Source organism: Eptatretus burgeri, chromosome 10 (genome assembly GCF_056783735.1).
Source record: "Eptatretus burgeri isolate ZD-2024b chromosome 10, Ebu_testis_v1, whole genome shotgun sequence".
Classification (NCBI taxonomy): Eukaryota; Metazoa; Chordata; class Myxini; order Myxiniformes; family Myxinidae; genus Eptatretus; species Eptatretus burgeri.
The window spans coordinates 101590568-101614304 of NC_140970.1; the positions used below are offsets into that span (position 1 = coordinate 101590568).

A 23737-nucleotide genomic window follows, 5' to 3' on the forward strand; every position below is an offset into this window, starting at 1 on the left:
GATGAACCAAAAATATTGTTATAGACATTCAAAAACATACTTCAAAATCAACGATTAAAGTTAAAAATAAATACAAGGTTGATTTCACAATTGATAGATAATTCATTTGGAGAGTTATTGGGTTTCTCCTGAAAAAAGATTGAAACTAATGGGACGTTTTACAGTGATAATGTCATTCAAATATCCTCAGGAATAAATTCGGTATTAATTCACTGTGATTTGATTGATGGTGCTTATAATGATGTTATAAAAACAAATACAATATTTTCATTCAGTGCATACTTCACCCCAATTGGTTATAAATTCAATATGGAACCCAAAAATTTGGTTTATCTCCCTGTGTCAGGAAAAAACATACACAGAGTAAATTTTAGGATAACCGACCAAGATAATTGTATGATTTCTTTTAATGGGGAAGTTATATCCATCAGAATTCACTGACGTGAAGTTTTCCAATAAATAAATACGATGGTTATTGTGAGGAAACACGAGTTGGGAAAATTTAAAATAATTACAGGGGAAGGGATGTTCCTTTCCCCATACTACAAGGGTGAAGGTATGTATCTTGGTAGAGGATACTATAAACCTAAGAGACAATGGGGTGTCAGACATCAATTTAGAGATGGGATAATTGATACTCTAATGGGTATCGGTTCAACTATTCTTAAACATAAAGACCTAATTGGTTCAACTGCTTCTGCTGTGGGAAATGTAGCAGGTGCTGTAAAGAGCATGAAAGATGCCCAGAAGGAATCTCATAAATTACAAGCAATTAAAGAAATTAAGAAAGGCAAAACTCAGTTGTCCCCCCAAGAACGACAGAAAATAATTCAAATACTGGGTCAGGGTTTCAAAAGATTTAACATCTTTTTTCCTAAATAAATACAAGTATGGAAGCAATTGATAGTATCTATGATTTGGATGATACCATTATCATCTCAAACTCCACTAAAAAAGAAGATTACTTCAAGGTAAATGCAATATCTGGAACAGACTGGAATGCAAATGGTACAAAAAGTTTTGAAATAAACAATCAACAAACCTATTTGAATCTATCCGAAAGTTTCTTGTTGTGTAAATTTAAATTCACTAAGGCTGGGAATAACACAAACGCTACACTCGTAAATGATTTCTTCTGGAAAATGTTTGATAGTGTTCGTTTGTACATTGGAACAGAAGAAGTTGAAGCGGTTGATTATGTCTCTGCTGTATCTGAAATGATGAAATTTACATCTATACATTCAGTGATAGAATGGGAAAGGGGTCTGTCGAAGGTTTTATTCCTGATATGTCAACGGGAACAACCACAGACCCTGGATATACTCAAAGGAAAGGAGCGTATAATGATTATACAAAAGCAGTTAATAGTTTTACTGTGGCAGTTCCTCTTAAAGGTATATTTGGATTTTGTGATCATGATAAAGTTCTGTATGGTCTTAAAGTTCGATTTCAACTCCAAAGGAATGATAATGAAAATAGATTGCTTTTTGGTGTTGGTAGTGCTTTTGGTGATCAGAATAAATTTGTAATTGAGGAAATGAGTTGGTATATTAGTGAATATACTCCGAATCTTAAAACAGAAGAGATGTTGAGTAGAAGACTTAACTCAAAGAAACCACTCAGTGTATCATACCTCAAAAGAAGATGTCAACACGTTAAACTCAACCAAACCACTTACACGTGGAATTTGGGTGTTCTGGAAAGAAAGCCACGATATCTATGGATCATTTTAAAAAAGCCAGATGGTGATACTGCGACTGATAAGAATAATGCATTGAGTGATAATGCTAAGGTGAAACAACTTCGCGTTTCTCGAGATGGAACATTTTATGCACGAGATAGATTGGAAATTAATTGGGAAAAAATGATTTTGCTGAAGCATACAAGTCTCACCAAAAGGTGTGTGAAAGTAATGGAAATAAAGAACCTATTTTGGATATGACAGCATTTAAAAGTTTGTATACAATCTATGCGTTTGACCTGAGCGCTCAAAAAGAAACTATAAAGTCTAATCGAGTGGATACTTCCCTATACATTGAAAGAGGAGAGAGTGAAGAAGTTGATACATATTGTTTGCTTTTGGAAGAAACAGAATTGCAGATTGATACAGATAATGGTGTTATGATTAGTCTCACATAATTTTTTGTTAAATACATGAGTGGCAAAGTACCAACTGGGGTATATGTTAATCAAATCAATCTTCATAAACTATCATCTTGTGTTCAAAATCAAAAGCCTTGTACGATTAACGTTAATACAATTCAGAGAAAAGGAGCAGTAAGAATTGATGTTTTGCTCACAAGAGAACAGGTTAAAATCTTGAATGCTACTGGCTCACTTAAAATTAAAATGACAAAACCAATGTTGAAAAAATATTTAATAAGAGAGACGAGTGGAGGATTTCTCCCATTTCTAATTCCTTTATTCGCTGGTTTAAGTGTGGTTGGAGCATTGACGGGTGGTATTTCAACAGCGGTGAAAACTGCCAACGAAAGGTAGGCTCAACTCCAGGCTCAAAAAGAATTGGAAAGACATAACAAAGAGTTGGAGAAACAAAATAGTGGAAGTGGTGTAATTGTAGATTTTGCTGAAAAACTTGAAGGTCTGCCTGATAAAGCGAGATTGTTAGTTGGAGATATGCTTTCTTCTATCGCACAAGCAGGTGTAAAATTAACTAAAAGAGGTAATGGATTATATCTTTCTAATAAATAAATGAGCATTGATGAGTGGTTTTAAGAATTTGGAAAGAATACAACATCAAATTTACAACTTGTCAAATATTGTAAGAAATTAAAAATTCATAATGTGGTTATTTGTATGAGAGATGAATTAACAAATGTGCCTAAACATACAAAGAATATTATTATGAACTTCGAAGATAATAATGGGAATGGTTCTCATTGGGTTTGTATTTTTAATAGTCAAGAGAAACATTATTTTGATAGTTTTGGTCTTCCACCACCTGTTGAAGTCATAAAATTCTTACAGAATGGTGTTTATCAAACATTTCAAGTCCAAGAATTAAATTCCAAGTGTTGTGGTCAATTATGTCTATATGTGTTATTTCAACTCAACAAAAATAAAAAAAATTACGACATTATTTTTAATCTAATATAAATGACTTATGTTGGTAAAGATGGTTCTATCTTTGGTGTATCCCAAGAACTGGATATTGATTTATCAAATTATTACACAAAGGCACAGGCTGAACGACATAAATATAATATAACCAAAAATATTAATATGAAAAATGCTTATAAATTAAAAAAAATTATCCAAGCCCGACTGGCGCGAATGACTTGGTGAGATTAAGCGATTTATCACAATATATATCCTTAAATAAAATGACCGTGTATTCCAAAGATACAGAAGTGTTGATTTTATCTCCAGGTCACACAGAATTCACAGTTCGAATTAAAATAATTTTTTATAAAGAAGGGCGTATCGTTTGTATGAGAATAGAACAATGGGGGTATGATATGAATGATTTAGGGTATAATTGGTCATTTAAAATTGACCTAGAAGACCTGGAACAATTAAATCAGTCTTGTAAGGAAGAATATTATCCACTTGGTATGGAGAATTGGTTTTGTGGAGCCACGATTAGTAAACAACAAATAAAACAATTTAATAAGGGTAAATATAATAATGGTTTTGCCCTAGTTTATATCATGAAAACAGAAAAAACAGGATTATATATAATAAGTAAGGAAATACAAAATGATTTAACTATGGGAAGATGGGGAGGTGTTTCGTGGCATAATATTATTCTAACATATATTTCTAATACATAAATGACAGCAAGAAGGCTTCAAGAAAATTATCATTTCTGTGTCCAAGCATACCTTCAAGAAAAGGGTATTCGGTATTTTAATAAATATGTTCTACAACATAAGAATGAGGTATTTTCAATAAAAGATTGGCATTATGCTGATGTTGATAAACCGACAACTTTAGATTTAATTAGAATGTTAAATAATGAAAAAATTATAAAGTTAAGAAAAGGTAAGGCTCTTTTAGAAATTCAAAAGAAATTTTATTGGTTTCCTGTTGTAAAAAAAATTATTTTGGATACAGGAATAACAAGAAATCCTGATGAATATATGTATGATATTCTATGGGGTGTAAGCGATTCAAGGATAGTAAGGGACGAGGAAGGAGTTGAAGAGAGAGAAGAGGAGGAAAAGGAGAAGAGAGAGAAGGAGGAGAGGGAGAAGAAAGAGAAGAAAGAGAAGGAGGAGAGAGAGAAGAGAGAGAAGGAGAGGGAGGAGAGGGAGGAAGGAGCGAGACTAAATAAATATCAAAATATGGAAACCAGTGAGATTAAAAAAAGATTGGTGGTATTACAGAAAATAACTCAACCCACCGAGGAGGAAAACAAAGAATTGACAAGTCTATTTGCAATACTTTCGACAAGACTATTGACATCAACAAGATATTCATTTTAATTCAAGTTTTTCATTTTTTTCTTAAATAAATGGAGGAGAGAGTGGAGGCATTTCTAAGGATTCTTTATGTTTTAAAAATTTAAGATTCAAATGTGCATGTTGGAAACTAAAAAGGTTTTTGCACTCTGCAGGAATTTTTCTCATAAATAAATGAGTTATTGTCTCAAATGTAAAAAGAAAACTAATACTAAAAATATTTCATATATTAAAAGTAAAAATAGCAGGGTTATACAAAAAGGTATATGTTCGGTGAGTGGTTCAAAAAAAAATCAATTCATCTCCAAACACAAACTCGGAGGAGATATACAAAAGTTTTTATCAAGAAGTAAATTTACAACTACTGGAATACCAGGGGAATTACATCTACCAGGGTATTCTTTCTGTGGTCCAGGCACAAACTTGGATAAAAGATTAGATGAGACAGACAATCCTAAATCATGCAGTAAACCCATCAATAGAGTTGATGAAGTGTGCATGAGACACGATATTGATTATGGGAATACCACAACTTTGGAAGAAAAGCATGAAGCCGATAGAGAAATGTTGTATAATTTGTCTCTGATACAAAATCCAACCTTGAGAGAAAAAGTTGATCAGTTCATCGTGAAGAAGATGATCAGTGCTAAATTGAAACTTGGACTTCGAAATTCAAAAAACTTATAGGCTCTAATGATGTCATTAAGACTGACGAGCAATTAGCTGATGAATTACATAAACCAATATTCACAAAGTTTCGTAGAAGGAAGGTTTATTCCAAGGAAGTTGATTATATCTGGTCCGCTGATTTGATTGAACTCAATAATGATAAGGGGTACAAGTATGCTTTAACCGTTATTGATTTGAGGAGTAGTTACGCATGGGTTGTCCCTTTAAAAAACAAAACAGGTAATACTCTTATGTTAGCCTTTCAACAGATATTTAATAAAAGTAAGAGAAAACCTAAAAAATTGTGGACTGATGAGGGTCGAGAGTTTTATAACAAGACATTTATGAATTTTCTCAAAAATAACAGTATTACATTATACAGTACCTTTAATGAAGGGAAGGCCGTTGTTGTTGAACGTTTTAATCGTACCTTAAAAGAGAGACTATGTAAAAAATTCACAGAACTCGGTTCACAACAATGGTCATCTTTTATTCAGGATATTGTGGATAAGTATAATGACACGATTCACACATCAACGAATATGAAACCATCAGAAACATTTACAAAATTAAAATATGAAAAAGAGATTAATATCAGAAAACCTAAGTTCAAAGTTGGTGATATCGTAAGAATATATAGGTGGAAATCTCATTTTGAAAAAGGTTATATTAAAACGATGGACGAACGAACTTTTAAAAATTGTTGATGTAATAGATACGGTTCCTTGGACTTATAAGATATATGATTTAGAAGGGGAAGAGATTTTAGATTCATTTTATTCACAGGAATTACAAAAGACAAAACTAAGCAGATAATACCCATGGGAGCAGTGGGTTGGTCCTTCACTCCCTCCTACTATACACCGTTGTGGACACTCGAGGGCCAAGTCCGAGGTGTATAACAGTATATAATGTGTGTGAAGGGGTCGTTCTTAGATCTGTGAACTCCAAACACAGAATCCTCAACTGAATAGTCAAGGCTTAACTTTTGTTTGTTGGTGTGTGTGTGTGTGTGTGTGTGTGTGTGTGTGTGTGTGTGTGTGTGTGTGTGTGTGTGTGTGTGTGTGTGTGTGTGCAATGGGAGCAATGGGTTGGCGCTTCACTCCCTCCTACTATACACTGTTGTGGACACTCGAGGGCCAAATCCGAGGTGTATAACAGTATATAATGTGTGTCAAGGGGGACGTTCTTAGATCTGTGAACCCCAAACACAGAATCCTCAACTGAATAGTCAAGGCTTAACTTTTGTTTGTTGGTGTGTGTGTGTGTGTGTGTGTGTGTGTGTGTGTGTGTGTGTGTGTGTGTGTGTGTGTGTGTGTGTGTGTGTGTGTGCGTGTGTGCAATGGGAGCAATGGGTTGGCGCTTCACTCCCTCCTACTATACACTGTTGTGGACACTCGAGGGCCAAATCCGAGGTGTATAACAGTATATAATGTGTGTCAAGGGGGACGTTCTTAGATCTGTTGACCCCAAACACAGAATCCTCAACTGAATAGTCAAGGCTTAACTTTTGTTTGTTGGTGTGTGTGTGTGTGTGTGTGTGTGTGTGTGTGTGTGTGTGTGTGTGTGTGTGTGTGTGCAATGGGAGCAATGGGTTGGCGCTTCACTCCCTCCTACTATACACTGTTGTGGACACTCGAGGGCCAAATCCGAGGTGTATAACAGTATATAATGTGTGTCAAGGGGGACGTTCTTAGATCTGTGAACCCCAAACACAGAATCCTCAACTGAATAGTCAAGGCTTAACTTTTGTTTGGTGTGTGTGTGTGTGTGTGTGTGTGTGTGTGTGTGTGTGTGTGTGTGTGTGTGTGTGTGTGTGTGCGTGTGTCCCAACCCTCACATTCAAAATCTTAACCCCAAACCCTCACATTCAAAATCTCAACCCCAACTCCCCAACCCTCGCCCAACACAATGTCTTTTTCAAAATGAGATTTCCACCTATATATATTTTTTCGTTTTTTTTCTCTTCTTCCAATTCTGTCTTTTAAGGCTTTCAGGTTTGATGATGTAGAAAGGGGGAGTAAGCCTGCACTTTGTTCCCAGAACTAACAATATATATTTTTTATGTTTTTTTCTCTTCTTCCAATTCTGTCTTTTAAGGCTTTCAGGTTTGATGATGTCGAAAGGGGGAGTAAGAACTTTCTTGATGGGTTTAGATCCCAAAGAGTGGTAGCATTTCAAGTCACCAAAATAAACCCAACTTTCCAAGTCTCCAAGGTATAACCACATTCCTGTTGAGTTTCCAAGATACGTATCACATTGTGAGTTATCAAGCCAGAACCCACATTTCAAGTCTCCAAAAATATAACCATCTATCCAAGACTCCAAGGTAGAATCACAATTTCCAGAAATATAGTGGGTTTCGGTGATAGATCTCACATAGTATAACTGTGGATCATCAAGGAAAACTCCATTTTTCCAATTTTTTTATGGGTTTCAGTGATAGATCTCACATAGTATAACTGTGGATCATCAAGGAAATCTGCATTTTTCCAATTTTTATGGGTTTCAGTGATAGATCTCACATAGTATAACTGTGGATCATCAAGGAAATCTCCATTTTTCCAATTTTTATGGGTTTCAGTGATAGATCTCACATAGTATAACTGTGGATCATCAAGGAAAACTCCATTTTTCAAAATGTCTGAAATTTGTGAGTCTCCAAGGTAAAACTTGTATTCTGGCTCATCAAAGTATAATTTGTTCAGGGGGTATTGTCTTGATAACTCACAATGAGTACTATTGTTGCAAAACTCTTTTTCAGGACTTTGCTGGTCTCCAAGGTATAACTCTTTGGTTGGGTCATCAAGGACGAACTCGTTCTGTGGGTCTTGGTCGCTCATAAGGTCTTCAACCAAGCCAACAATTTCGCCCCAAGTTGTAGCAAAAGCAGTATTTTTATTTCGTATTTCAGATACAATTTCCTGTGAGAGAAAATAATAATTTATTAATTAAGTGATTTAATTATTAAATGAGTATGCTTCATTCAAACTTTGAAAATAGGAAAAAAAAATCTTACCTCAACAGATAAGAGGTTTGAATCCAGTTCATCAACTTGAAGGTTTAGTTCCAAACAAGTCGTCGATCTCCAAGGAACCCCAAAGTCATCCCACTCAAGGCCTAGCTGGTTCTGTGGGTCTTGGTCGCTCACAAGGTCTTCAACCAAACCAACAATTTCGCTCCAAGTTGTGGCAAAATCGGTATTTTCAGATACAATTTCCTGTGAGAGAAAATAATAATGTATTAATTAAGTTATTTAATTATTAAATGAGTCGATGCTTCAATCAAACTTTGAAAATAGGGAAATAAAATCTTACCTCAATGGATAAGAGGTTTGAATCCAGTTCATCAACTTGAAGGTTTAGTTCCATACAAATATTCGATCTCCAGGCAAGCACACAGCACACCATTGCCAGCAAAAAATGTTTAAAATGGAGCCTGGGCTTGAGGCTTTTATAGGGAAAGACTGGTGGGTGTGGTTTCCTTTGGAAATTCCCTGGGCAAGCCCAGGCAAATTTTTCAAAACCATAACATGCTAGAATTTTCTCATGATTTTTTTATGAGTCAGAGATGAACTGGAAATGATGTAAGAGTAGGTGGGGCTTAGCAAAAGTGGGCGGGGCTTAGGAAAGTGGGCGTGGCTTACGAAAAATAGCTCATAAAGGTGGGTGGGGCTTAATAAAAGTGGGCGTGGCTTATGAAAATACCTCATGGAAGTGGGGTGGGGCTTGGCAAAAAGTGGGTGGGGCTTAGGGAAGTGGGCGTGGCATATGGAATACATCATGCAAAGTGGGTGTGGCTTCGCAAAAGTGGGTGAGGCTTAAGGAAACGTGGGCGGGGCTTATAAAAATTCCGTTAGAAAGTGGCCGGGGCTTAACAAAAAATAACCTGTGGCTCAGGAGGTGGTCAAGCAAGAGCATTTAGAGAAGTTTATCATTTCGTAATGGCACAAAAGGGGTATCTTAAAAAAATATAAAGATTCAAATGTTTTGTTTTTAAATATTTTAGATGGGGATTATTGTGCAAAGAAAATTAAACTATTGAAGGAATTTGAGAATGAACAAATCTTTATAGGTTCAATGAGTGACCGAAACAATATGCATTGGTTATTTGAAAAAGAGTGTCCCAAGGCTTACATGTTTCAGATATTTCTTTGGAATCACCTAAAACAAATCTTTATCTTATTTCATCGGGTATTTGAAAAAAAGTGTCCAGAGGTTAAAAGGGGAGCCAAATAAATATACCTTGCGATAAAAAGGGGGTTTACTTTTTAGGGGAAAAAAAAATGAATCGCTGAAAATCCCCCATTCATTTACATGGGGAAAAGTGAGCCAGAATCAGTATATTCACCCTACTCAGCCAGTTTGTAAAAGAATTGGGCCAAATACTTACCTTCCTCTAAGACCAACCTCACAAGAACTTGGGAATAATTGGGGCCGTTAAAGAAGAAGAAGACATGGATGCACCATTAGTAAGAAAATATATATGAATGTATTGTTGCGAATTCGCACCCGCCGGCGTGCGAACGGCCACGTAACCCGAATCGCGGCACGTCGCCCACCGGACGGACAATTCAGTCGTGACCCTCTCGGAACAACGCTAGGAGCTAGTCACGGGTGGGGATTTAACCTCACAACGATCGTGCCAATTGCCCACCCGCGCAGGATAGGGTTGCTCGCCAAATTCGATCTACCTAAGTACCTGCGCGAATGGTCGACCGGGCGATCGTACCACTCCACAGGCCGACTCCGGACATGAACCGCTTAAGTGGTCCGTTCCGTGCTACAGTGATAACCGAGCGGTGTTATCATCGGCCTTGACGGTTCCGATTAATTACCGGGATGTTGAACCCACTACGAACCCCTTACGTGATGCAAGATGGAGATTCAAATGGAGAAAAGACGAAGCGAAACGGGCACAGTTCAACATGCAAGCATTTTATTACGCGACACACGGAAAGCACGTATATACAGCCATACACAAAAAGCAAAGGCAAGAATAAAACAGTTGACACCGACCTAACGCGTACACACGGCAACACTTACACAGTTTTACTTCACAGACGGCGCCAACACACATTTACACAAAAGCAAAAGAAGGAAGCCACCCTCACAGACAAGGAGGCAGACAGGCCCATAGGCCAAATGTGCGCGGGACCTAGAGGAGCGGCCAGGTCCACGAGACCGGGGAGGTCTTACCAGCGTCCTCGTGACGCGTTGGCGGGCAAGCCGCAAAATTTCCGCGCCGCCGTGCCCCGACTCCGTGCCCCTGGCGTGCTCGTTGGCACCACGTTTGGGGTGGGGGAGGAACGGGGCCCCCTTTGCACTATCTCAGCGCAGGGGAAGGGGAAATTGTTGATGCCCTGGGGGAAGGGAGTGGCTGGCTGGCTTGGGTCCCGCGACGAGACGAGCGATCCCCCACACCGCAACCTCGTCGCCGATCGCCGTCCTCCTTGCCTCGGACCCGAGCTTTCTTGCCCCGACCCGCCGCCTGCAGCTCCACCGTGCGCACTCGCCTTCTTCCAGCTCAACTCTCAACTCGGCTCCCCAACGCTCCACGCTTCTCGCTTCTCTCACCACGCTCCACGCTTCTCGCTTCTCTCACCACGCTTACGCTTAGCTCCACCAGTTCCACATTCTTTCCAGTCACCTTCCGCTCGCACCTTTATAGCTCTCAGGAGGCGCCGATATGCAAATTCCCGGATCAGAACGCGATTGGAGGCGGGGTCACACCCCCCCCCCCCCCAGTCAGCCATTGGTCGGGCAAAAATGGGCGCGAACCTCCCCTGATCCTAAAATTTTCATAGACGGACATGGACGGAATTCACCTACACGCGTCTGGAGGCGGGGCCAAGCCACCTCGCGCTTGCCCATTGGACGGAGGAGAAGTGGGCGTGAAGCATTCCTGATCCGCGGATCGACGCGTTCGGCCTCCATGGCCGAACGGCTCCGGGAACACGACGTTTGGTGTTGACTGGTGGTGTTTGGGAATGGCTGTAGAAGCGATGATGTGGGATGAAGTTGTGAAAGTAAAGGCAAAGGTGGTGGTGTTTGCGAATGGTTGTAGAAGCGATGATGTGGTAGTGTAGGTGGTGGAGGTGGCGTGGTTGTTGAGATGCTGTTTGTTTGAAATAAAAGATAGAACAGAAAAATGGCTAACTCAAAGCGTCGCAGCCCGGATGGATCACATAAATTCCCTCTATACAACGGGTTTGGGCTAACTACACATGTACCTATGGAGATATCTCACCTGAGGGCCCTTTATGGTGTAATGCGAATTTCCACAGCCGTAACAGTATTTTCAGCTCACCTGGACTTTTCAGTATTTTCAGCTCACCTGGAGCTCGGTGAGCTTATGTGAATGAGCAGTGTCCATACAGTAGGTGAGTCAGTCAGTCTGCAAACACTTCACTCATTATCGCTTGAACAAAACAAATAATTTGGATGAAACTTAGCCAAAACCTTCATATCTGATGCCTAAGGAAGGTGCATTGACCGCATCAAAAATCTGCAGTCATGAAGGGGGTCTACTGGGGGGTGGAGTTTGACCACCCCCAAAATAGGTATTTGCTCTCTTCTCTGAAACTTCACACAATTTTGATGAAACGTGACCATAACCTTCCTCACCCGTGATGTATCAAAATCTACACTCAATATGGGGGTCTACGGTGGGGGGGGGGGGGTCAAACACCCCCTCCCCGCCAAAATAAATAGGTATATGCTCTCTTCTCTGAAACCACACACACTATTTCGATCAAACTTGACCCACAACCTTCAGCACCTATGATAGACCAAAGTTTGTTCATGGCACTTAAAAACAAAAATATATATATATATATATATATATATATATATATATATATATATATATATATATATATATATATATATATATACATAGATATATATATATATATACACACAAGTATGTATGTATATCAGGATCCAAGGGGGTCTGCAGGAGGTTTGAGTGACCATTGCTCTTGATCCAGGTGAGCGTTTCAGGATGAGCAGTCCTATTTTTATTGAAGTTTATGCCTCGTTTTACTTTTTATTTATTTTTTGAACTTATTGTGAGAATCTCATTCGTATAACCTTTTGAACTCTCATGCACTGAACTCTCATGCACCTGAAGAAAGCAAGCAATGCCACCTGGTGACATGTTTGTTTCAACTTATACCCTTATACAGGCATTCTTGTCTTTGCACAAATTCCAATACAGCATCTCGAATGACTCGATTACATTGGTATGACCACCAAGCAATTTACTCTCGACTGCAAATATGTCAAAGAAACATCCATTTTGCTCAAATTTCCAAACAACCCAATATAAAAACACTTTTTTGCCAGTATTAAAAAATATCTTCATACCTGGGTCATCTTGTCCACTGAGACAGGAATGCCATCAATGGTGAGTGGTGGTAGATCCGAGTGCAGCTCTTGCTGAGATGGTGTGTGCTCTGCTAAAGATATCTCAAGGTCGTTCAGCACCATGCCTTTGTACTTGCGTACCTAGGAAGAACCAAGTAAAATCAAAGATAAAAGAGGGAAAGAGAAAGAAAGGTGCATGACAGCTAGATTAAAATTGAAACACAAACTATTACCTGGATTGACAATCTGGAATACGAGACCCAAACAAATATTGTCAAGTGCAGATAGACAGACAGGGGTAAAGCTGCTGTCACACCTTGACGATTTAGCCAGCGTATGCTGACGTATGAAAAAAATTTGTCTAAAACGCTGGCACACGTCGAATACGTTATGGGTAAGTTTTGTATATGTTAAGAGCACGCTGGCATACGTCATAGTATGCTGCCATATGTCGTAGTACACTGGCATACATTGCAGTACACTGGCATACGTCGTAGTACGCCGAGCTCATCTACAAATTTTAACAAGCTCAAAATTTTTTGACGTATGCCAGCGTATGACTCACACGCTCCGCATACGCTGGCCATAAGTTGTAGGCACATTACGCGATCGTTGACACACGTTACTTGTAAGTTACTCACAAGTCGAAACACGTCGAGGTAATGTTTAGCATATCCGAAACTTATTTCTAACTTCTGAGTAACGTGTTGTTGGCACGTTACGCAATCGTTGACACACGTCCACACACGTAATTTGTAAGGTACTCATAAGTCGAAACACGTCGAGGTAATGTTTAGCGTCAGTGTTCCAGACTCCATGGTTATTTTTATTTATTATTTGTTTTTTGTTTTTCTTCGGTATGACGGTGATGTTGACACTTCGATTTCTAGTGCGGTTATAATATAATATAATTAATAGGCTGCCACTCAACGATTTAAATCATAACCGCACAAGAAATCGAAGTGTCAACATCACAGTCATGAAGAAAAAAATAAAAAATAAAAAAAAACCATGGAGTCTGGAACACTGACGGGTTCCTCCTGTGTGAAGCTCATTTTTATATACCAATTCCCCTAAACGCTGCCAATACGCCGTTATACGGTAGCTGTAAGTTAGTAACACGTTCAGCAAGTTCTGTGGTCGTCCGGAAGACGTCAAATACATCCACATACGTCAATATGCATTGGAGATACGTAACACATAGGTTCAAAGCACGCTACTCATAGGTTAGAAATAAGTTTCGGGTACGCTAAACATTACCTCGACGTGTTTCGACTTGTGAGTAACTTACAAGTAACGTGTGTCGACGTGTGTCAACGATCGCACAACGTGCCTACAACTTATGGCCAGCATATGTGGAATGTGTGCGTCATACGCTGGCATACGTCGAAAAATTTTCAGCATGCTTAAAATTTGTTGACGTACTCGACGTACTACAACGTATGCCAGCGTGCTTCAGCGTGCTCTTAACATATACAAAACTTACCCATAACGTATTCGACGTGTGCCAGCGTATTCGGCAAATTTTTCATATGTCGGCACACGCTGGCTAAAACGTCAAGGTGTGACAGCGGCTTGACACTTCGATGTCTAGTGCGGTTATGATTTGAATCGTCGAGCCGCAGCCTTTTAATAGGCTACGCCACGTGATTGTCGGCGATACGCTGCCGCGCTATGCATAAATTTGACTATCGTTGGGCATAGGTTGTGAACGCCGACAACACGCTAAGCATTCGTTGGTATAACTTATCTATATGTTATCGAAACGTTGTGTACGTTACTAATACGTTATGCATACGTCCAACTCGTTATGAATACGCCCAAAACTGGAAAAAAAAAACCATCAATAGTTCAGCGTATTACATACATTTTGATACGTTGCCATACGCTGGCTAAAACGTCAAGGTGTGACAGCGGCTTCACAAAGGCCTGGGCATATACAAAGTGGTTTGTATTACCCAGTTCTGGCTCAGTTAAGTGGGACAACAATCAGCAACTGAATTTTCATCTCCAATTAAAAGGCACGACGACAATGAGAAAATGGTCTGACAGGACTGAATTAGAAGAAAATGTCCTGCCCACCTGGGTCATACAACCAACGCATCGTGTACACAAACAAGCCGACTAAAGGCAAGTAATGAATCATCTCAGCATTTATGGTTACTGCAAGTTGCCATCAGAGGAACAGATTTGCGTTCACTTTTGGATTTGGAATGGGTTTTAGAGACCACCACAACTTTGTAAACTTTGTAAAGTGGCAATTAGGCCCATCAAGCCTGCACAATGATTGCAAACCATGACTGTTTGTTCATGCTCTCTCCTTTTTAAATGCTGAGCATCAAGCAAGGAAGCAGCACATACCATTTTTAAAAGTACTTGGGCCGACTTGACCGGGGTCAGAATCAACCAACCGAGCTCCCAGACACAACGGGGATTCTATAACCATTACGCCGGATCTGGTTTAATCGTAGAGTGGGAAAATGTACCCACTTTGTAACTAAATAAAGAATCTGGGTGTTAATAAGTTAAAAATACAGCCTTCAAAATAATTTAATCAGTAGTCAGGTTTGGGCTGCAGAGTCAAAGTCAATGATCAAATCTTGCAAATGTGGATGAGCTCACCTCCAATCATTTGTTCTTATCCACTTTCTTAACAGTCCTCTTCAGGATATTCAGTCATTCAAACTCCTGGGTCTCGCGATCAGCCATGATCTGGCCTCCAAAGCCAGCTGCCAACTGGGCATCCTCCATTGTACAAAGTCCTTCCTTGGCACACCTACAAGGGGGTTTATCCACAGCTTGATGGGGTTCTGCTCCCCCCTCTGGCCTCACATGTTGCTCAGCTTGACGCCATGGAAACCAAGGCCCTAAAGATCATTGGAATCTCCCACGATGAACCTGAGTCTATGGGTCCATCAATACCCTTATACAGGCATTCTTGTCTTTGCACAAATTCAATACAGCATCTCGAATGACTCGATTGCATTGGTATAACCACCAAGAAATTTACTCTCGACTGCAAATATGTCAAAGAAACATCCATTTTGCTCAAATTTTGCTCAAACAGAGATTGGTCTCTCTGGCATCAGCATCACAGTCTCCATAAGGTCGAAAGGGATTTTCACCTGTTCCAGGTTTCAATATTTTCTCGTTAGCGGCACGGACAGATGAGCCGTGCTTTAACGAAGCTTGCCGGTTTCAGGAAACGTTGAAGTCCGTTTGCTTTTTTAATCGGCTACTATTAATGAAGCATATTTTACGTTGGGTTGTGGACGCTGAAGTACAGTACTGTAGTGGTGACCCGCATCGACATCCACTACACATGTTGGCCAAGTGCGTTGCTTGCTACTCGCTACGCCGTGAATATTATGCGATTTGGTTCTGCAATGTCTCTCAAAAAAGAAAAGGCAATATGTTTGTGCATTGTTAAATTCAAGCTTCTCTGTTGTAGCATGAAAATTGACCTCTGGAGTACTTCTTTTAAGAAGCCCTCTCTCCACGTTAAAAAGAAGAAGAAGAAGATGAAGCGGGAAAGGGAGCTTAATGATGTGGTTCAAACAGTAACATTTATTATTTACGACAGCAGGAACCCTTTCAAATGATCCGGGAGGAGCACACAAAAGGAAATGTAGTAATATTTCTTGAATCAATGGAAAGAAAAATCTAAACGTATGCAGAAGGAGCAGCAACAACAACATGTGTCATTAGAAATATATATATATATATATATATATATATCCTTTTTAGCTCACCTGTTCGAAGAACAGAGAGCTATAGCGATACCCCGGTGTGAGCGTGAGCGTGAAAATGTTAAAAATTTTGGTGCAAGTTATTTTTTCCTTTCTAATGTTTTTATCTACCACACTATTTCTTATATGCCCGATATATATATATATATATATATATATATATATATATATATATATATATATATATATATATATATATATATATATATATATATATATATATATATATCTTCTTCTTCTTCTTTCGGCTGCTCCCGTTAGGGGTCGCCACAGCGGATCATCCGTATGATCCGCATAGTGATTTGGCACATGTTTTACACCGGATGCCCTTCCTGACGCAACCCTGGTCACCTCTTACGACACAGGGATATGGTACACCTATTTTAACCGGGGTATACACCGGCCCAGTATACTGGTACTCATTTCGCCGACCTCGGAAGGATGACAGGCTGAGTCAACCCCTGATGTATTATTTCAGTGGCCCAACGGGGCTTGAACTCAGGACCTTTTGGATCCCAAGCCGCTGCCCTAACCACTGCGCCAACACCAGGCTCATAACATACATATATATATATATATATATATATATATATATATATATATATATATATATATATATATATATATATATATATATATATATATATATATATATATATATATATATATATCAGGGCGTATAATGTGTCGTCCGTCCGTCCGTTCCTGTCCGCACTCTAACTCCCAAAGTTTTCAACTTTCACGTTTCATATTTGGTACATAGGTACAGACTGTGGAGACAGTGTGTCTCGACATACGTTCGTCATCTAAAGTGGTTGCCATGGCAACCAGAATGCTGTTTTCCATCCGTTCCTATCCGCACTCAAACTCCCAAAGTTTTCAACTTTCACGTTTCATATCTGGTATATAGGTACAGACTGTGGAGACGGTATGTCGCAACATACGTTACTCATCTAAAGTGGTTGCCATGGCAACCAGGATGCTCTTTTCCACATAATAGCACGATTCTGTATATACCTTCTTATTCTGGCGTATATTGTGCTCACTTGTGCACTTGTTACGGATTAAAACATACAAATACATATATTGCTTTAAAATTATTTGGATCAGACTTCGCTGCAATGCTTTATAAAAAATATTGTTGCGAATTCGCGCCCGCCGGTGTGCGGACGGCCGCGTCACTCGAATCGCGACCGCGTCGCCCACCGGACGGACAATTCAGTCGTGACCCTCCGGGAACTATCGCCCGGAGCCAGTCACGGGTGGGCCTTTCGACCTCACCACAATCGTGCCAATTGGCCACCCGCGTAGGATAGGGTTGTTCGCCAAACTCGACCTACCTAAGTACCCACGCGGATGGTAAACCAGGCGATCGTACCTCGCCGCAGGTCGCCTCCGGACACGAACCGCTTAAGCGGTCCGTTCCGTGCTACAGTGATAACCGAGCGGTGTTATCGTCGGCCTCGATGGTTCCGATTAATTACCGGGCGTTTTAAGCCCACAACGAACCCTTTACGTGAAGCAGGATGGAGGGTCAATAAAGAAAAGACGAAGCGAAACGGGAAAACAGTTCACACAAAGCACATTTATTTCCTGGCACACGGAAAGCACACATATACAGCCAAACAGTCAAAATGCACATATAGCAACCAAAATAAAAGCAACAATGACGCAGAGTTACTACCGACTACGCGCACACACGACAACACTTATACAGTTCTACTTTACAGATGGCGCCAACACACATTTACTCAAAAGCAAAGGAAAGAAGCCACCCTCATAGACAATGGGGCATACAGGCCCGTAGGCCAATTGTGCGCGTGACCTGGAGGAGCGGCCAGGCCCGCGAGACGGGGGGTCCTACCCGCGTCCTCGTGACGCGTTGGCGGACGAGCCGCAGATGTGGCCGCGTGGCTGTGCCCCGACTCCGTGCTCCTTGGCGGGTTTCGTTGGCACTACGTTTGGAGTGGGGTGGGAACGGGGCCCCCTTTTTGCACTATCGCAGCACGGGGGAAAGGGGGAATTGTTGATGCCCTGGGGGAGGGAGATGGCTGGCTGGCTTGGCTCCCGCGACGAGCGATCACACACCGCAGCCTCGTCGCCGACCGCCGTCCTTCTCGCCTCGGACCCGAGCTCCTTTGCCTCTTCCCGCAACCCTTCTCAGCCGACTCCAGAACCCAACTCGAAGACACACCGATCACTTCGCCACCCGACTCCACTCACTTCGCCACCCGACTCGACTCACTTCATTCACCTTGCGCTCGCCTTCTTATAGGCCAGCAGGAGCAGTTAATATGCAAATATCCGGATCAGGATGACCTCGGGGGCGGAGCCACGCTCGCCCATTGGTCGGAGGGAAGGGGGCGTGAATCTCCCCTGATCCTAGAATTTGCATACATCGATTTCACACAGACGCGCCTGGAGGCGGGGCCAAGCCGCTCCGTGCTTGCTAATTGGACGGAGGGGAAGTGGGCGTGTAGCGTTCTTGATCCGAATTCTCCCTCGGAAAGGCCGCTATTTGCGCTCGCGGCTCGGTGCGTTCGGCACCAATCGCCGAACGGGCCCGAGACAGCCCGACGCTCAGTGTTCACAGTGCTCAGGTGGTGCAGGGATGGCCGTAGAAGGAGAGAGAGGTGAAGGTGGTGGAGGGTTTTCTGTGGTGGTTTGATGGTTATGGTGCCGTTTGGGAATGGGGGTGATGCAATGATGTGGGATTGAGTTGTGAAGGTAAAGGTTGTGGCTGTTGGCGTTGTTGTTGTGTGATGGCGGTTGAGACGTGGTTGGTTCAAAATAAAGATAGAACAGAAAAACGGCTATCTCAAAGCGTCGCAGCCCGGATGAATCACATAAATTCCCTCCATACAACAGGTTTGGGCGAACTACACATGTATTTAGAGATATCTCACCTTCGGGCCCTTCATGGTGTAATGCGAATTTCCACAGCCGTAACAATATTAATTATTAGATGAGTCTTTTAAAAACGATAAATGTATAAACAGGCGAGCATTGGGTGGCTTTGACACCAACTCTGGTTTTTGTTTTGCTGTGTTCCACTTCATTTTACATCTTGATGGAGACTCATAGATAGTCATGCAATATGTTTGTGAAGTACAACATACTGTCTCTCGATTAAACCCGTTGGCAAAGTGATGGATCGGCATACCTCGTGTAACTCAAACACTCCAGCAAATGCTGTGCAATGATTTGATGATACATGCATTGCAGGAGAAAACAATATGCAGTGAGATTTCTGGATATTACTGTACAAACCCTCGACCCACCTCCCTTCTCTCCCCGCAATGACCGGTTTATGAAATCGCACTTTATCTCCAAAGAGGACCTTTTGGTTTCCAGAATGTTTCGATATCTTTTCATATTCCTTTGTAGTCCAAAATTATTTTTGAGGGCTAAGGAAAACTTAATGTCTGCCTATGTGTTGCATTGCATTATTATTTTTCTTTTATTATACATAGTCGAGGCTCGTGGAAGAGCGATTACTGCACACGCAATGGATCAGAAGCACGGAAATGACAGAGGGTGCAAGACCAGAAAGAGGGCAGTAGAAGACAGAGAGACCACCAACCTGTCTGTGATGGGGTAACAATCCCGGGCCAGTTTGCAGTAATGTGTGTCGGGGTGGTGCTGAGGTGTTGTCCACCAGACGGCGATCTCCTTGGGTCAACCTGAGGCGGTCCCTTCGAGTGGGTGCCTGGAATGCCCAATCGCGAAGAGGATGATCACCTGTCTGTTATAATTTGAACTCGTGTTTGAATATATATCAGTATTGCAGCACTCTCTTAGGTTCGGAGACCAGATCGTAGTGAGATCATGGTGGGTGGTTACATATACTATTGGTCTGGTCGCTCTGATGGTTACCATGCCCAAGGAATTGCTGTAGCTGTGTCCAATAAGCTGACTCCAATGATAATTGAGGTAACACCGGTCAACAAGCGTATTATGAGACTAAGGATTCGTCACTCCTTGGGTGTCATTTCCCTGGTCTCTGTATATGCTTCAACTGAGGCGAGTGATCTCACCGTGAAGGACGCATTCGATGCCACACTTGAGTCTGTGGTTGATCAGTGCACCAGACGAGATACTCTTCTAGTCTTGGAGGATTTCAATGCATCGACTGGAACTGATCGGGATGGTTATGAGACATATGTTGGTCCCCGTGGGTCTGGAACTGTGAACCGGAATAACACCAAGTTCCTTGACTTTGCAAGAAGTCATGGACTTCGGGTGGCTGGTTCATGGTTTCAGCACCCACAGGCTCATTGCTGACTTGGTGTTCCAACACTGGTGATGTGGCAAAGGAGATTGACCGTGTACTCGTTAATGGTCGCTGGAGGAGGTTCCAGAACTACAGGGTCTACCGGAGTGCTCAGTTCCTCAATACGGACCACAGGCTTGTGGTAGCAACACTGTAGTTGCACCTTAAATCCTGGAGAATGGTACCATCCCAGTCTAGGCTGGATGTTGACAAGCTCAAGGATGAGAGGGTAGCTGAGGAGTTTGCGAACAGGATGAGTGGAGATTTGGGGAGTCGGGGGGGGGGGGGATCCTGAAGAGTTGTGGAGTGCCTTCAAGACCACTTTCCTTGATGTTGCCAGAAAATGTCTTGGAACTCACCATGGGGCGAAGAAGAATTTTGTCTCTCAAGGAACGACTGAACGTGCGCTGAGGGTGGACAGGGAGGACTACATGCGAGGAATCTGTGAGGTGATAGAGCATCACCTGTGGTCTGGTGATTCTAGTTCTACTAATGGGAATTCGTGCATTGCATTCCTCCAAACCCATCCCTCGGTGTACTGCAGTGAGAGCAGAGGGTGGTGGGCTCTTGACAGAGGAGTCCAGAGTGAAGGCCCGCTGGGCCGGTTACTTTGAGCGGCTGTACGAGGCTGATCTAGCAGATCCACCTTCGTTTGTGGAAAAACAGGCTGCGGTGAACCGGCTGAAATGAGGTAAAGCTCCTGGGACCTGTTGCATCCATGCTGAACTTCTCAAGGCTGGTGGAAATGCTGTACTCATGTCGTTGCATGCAGTTCTGTGCTCTGCAAGGAACACAGTCATCATCCCGACTGATTGAAAGAGGGGCCTTGTTGTCCCTTTCTGGAAAGGGAAGTGTAATCGCCAGGACTGCAACAACTACCAAGGGGTGACGCTGCTCTCAGTGCTGGACAAGGTCTTTGCACAGATAATTCTTGATGGGGTTCTCCACCATCTGATTGAGCACGAGCATCCAGAGCGGTCAGGTTTTACACCAAAGAGGTCAACGATTGACTGTATCCTTGCCTTTCGGGTCCTCACCGAACGCAGATGAGAGTTTCGATAGGGGCTGCTTGCAACCTTTGCTGATCTCTGTAAAGCGTTTGATTCAGTGACTCAGGATGCCCTCTGGAGGATTCTTGGTCTTTGTGGGGTGCCACCAAAACTGATAAAGCTGATGTCTGAACTACACTCTGGTATTGAGAGTGCTGCGAGATGTGGTGATACCATCTCTGACTTATTTAAAATTTTTACTGGAGTTTGGCCCCCACACTTTTCAGCACTTGTATGGACTGGATTCTGGGGAGGATGTCAGAGAGATCAAGCTGTGGTGCATCGTTTGGGAATGTCAAGATCTCTGACCCTGATTTTCACAGATGATGCAGTCATCTTTGTGGAGACTGGAGATCCTTTTGGGGTCCCTCGGGGTGATGAATGAGGAGTTAAAGCTGCTGGGATTATGGGTGTCCTGGGTCAAAACTAAGATCCAAGCTTTCAATGACATCTTGGATGCTGCTGTCTTGTCTGTACCTGTTTGTAGTGAGAATGTTGAGGTCACAGGGAGATTCACTTTCCTTGGCAGTGATACTCATGTCTCTGCTGGCTGTGAGCCAGAGGTCAATAGATGCTTGGGTCGGGCATGGGGAGTCATGGATTCACTGGATCATGGGGTGTGACGCTGCCGCAACCTGTGCCAGAGGACGAAAGGCCGTGTCTTCAGATCCTTGGTGCTTCCAGTCTTGCTACACGGAAGTAACACTTGGACTCTGACCAGGGATCTGAGATGGAGACTTAATTCCTTTGGTACCAGGTCTCTTCAGAGAATCCTTGGCTATCGCTGGTCGGACATTGTGTCCAACGAGCTTTTGCTGAGAGAGACTCAAATGAGATTTGTTTCCTGCATAGTCTGTGAGCGTCAACTGCGGCTATATGGACATGTGGCTCGTTTTCCTGATGCCGATCCTGCTCTACAGATTCTCTCAGCAAGGCAGCCTCGTGAGTCGAGGAGGCAAAATGTGTCGACCACGTTCCTCATGGTTGCAGCAGGTTGATCAGCATCTCAAGGAGATGGGGATGGGCCAGGAATCTGCCTGGAGGATGGCCAGACGGAGGCTCCTGGAGCACCAGCGGAAAGTAGACGCAGCGACGCGCTGCTCTGGCGCATGCTCCCATACCTGACTTGACCTGGTTCTGTCCAGTGCTTCATCGGTTCCATACGATTTAGGGTTCGTAAACCTTAGTATATAATAAAGCTTGTTTTCGCACCTCTTTCTCTCCAGTTCTGGTTGCACTGCAAGTCATCGTCTCTCTATGTAAGCGTTCACTGGGGTTTTGCATTGTTAACATAGTTGACATCACCATGCATCTTGTGTGCCTGCTCCGCAAAATGAAAAACGCACAAACACGTTTTCATGTCACGCAGTGCGGAAATTTAAAAGGGCAAAAATTTCCACTTTGATGATTTTAGCTTTCCAACGGTACCATCTCTATTATAATACCAAGCTTGCACACTAAAAACTCGGCTCGCCATCACGCGATCCCTATGAAATTGCTGTGGCACTTAGCGGACATGCCGACAATGTTTGGGAAGTCTTGGCGTTCCATAGTACCACTTGCACTTTGCACAATGCGTACTTTTGTCATTCCCCGTGTACGGTCTGTCATCTGCTACCAGCCATGTTGTACTGCTATCCCGTGCATGTGCACGGGTATCGCTAGTTTAAATTATTCTACGACAGCGGGAACCGCTGAAGCTCGAAATAGTGTTGCTTCTTCTACTTCTTGCATTCTTAGACTTTCACTCACGTCTCCTCTTAGTATTAGATTTCGATTCTGCAATCGGGGTCGGGGAAGGTAGGGAGGGAAAGTCGAAAGCCCATGGTTTACCAGAAGTTGTTGGCATCCCATTAATCTTTTCCACAATATTCACAACAGCTTTCCATACAACAAATGCTACCTCCAGGTAGCCATTCGAAGCAAGACGTTTTTGAAGAGTTATCCACTTCTGAGCAATCATAATAATAACTAAATGTGGTATCTTAAAAAAATTGATTTGAAACACCAGAATTAAAAACAAAACAAAGCAGGAAATCATGTCATGCATGAAATTTTCTGGAAAATTCCCGATTCATGGAAGTGTATGTTTGGTGGCAGACGAATGTGTTAATCACCTTCGAATAATTACCCATGATTTTAAAATCAATTTACAATGTTCTTTTTATCCAGAAATCTAAGCTCATGATGGAGCTCAATGACA

General features: G+C 42.1%; 1 protein-coding gene and 1 long non-coding RNA gene across 8 annotated transcripts in view; both read right to left on the bottom strand.

Moving 5' to 3' along the window:
• Nucleotides 1-23737, bottom strand: part of NRF1 (nuclear respiratory factor 1) — a 95445-nt gene that overhangs the window by 57865 nt on the left and 13843 nt on the right. For all 7 annotated transcript variants that reach the window (XM_085899685.1, XM_085899684.1, XM_085899683.1 and 4 more), the window contains one exon: nucleotides 12464-12604. In XM_085899685.1, the coding sequence (XP_085755811.1) occupies nucleotides 12464-12604 (141 nt within the window). The remainder of the gene's footprint in view (nucleotides 1-12463; nucleotides 12605-23737) is intronic.
• LOC147019305 (uncharacterized) lies at nucleotides 5568-11889 on the bottom strand. The gene is made up of 2 exons (XR_015062730.1): nucleotides 8113-11889; nucleotides 5568-8017 (listed from the first exon to the last, which is right to left on the bottom strand). It is a non-coding gene; the product is annotated as an uncharacterized LOC147019305 (long non-coding RNA).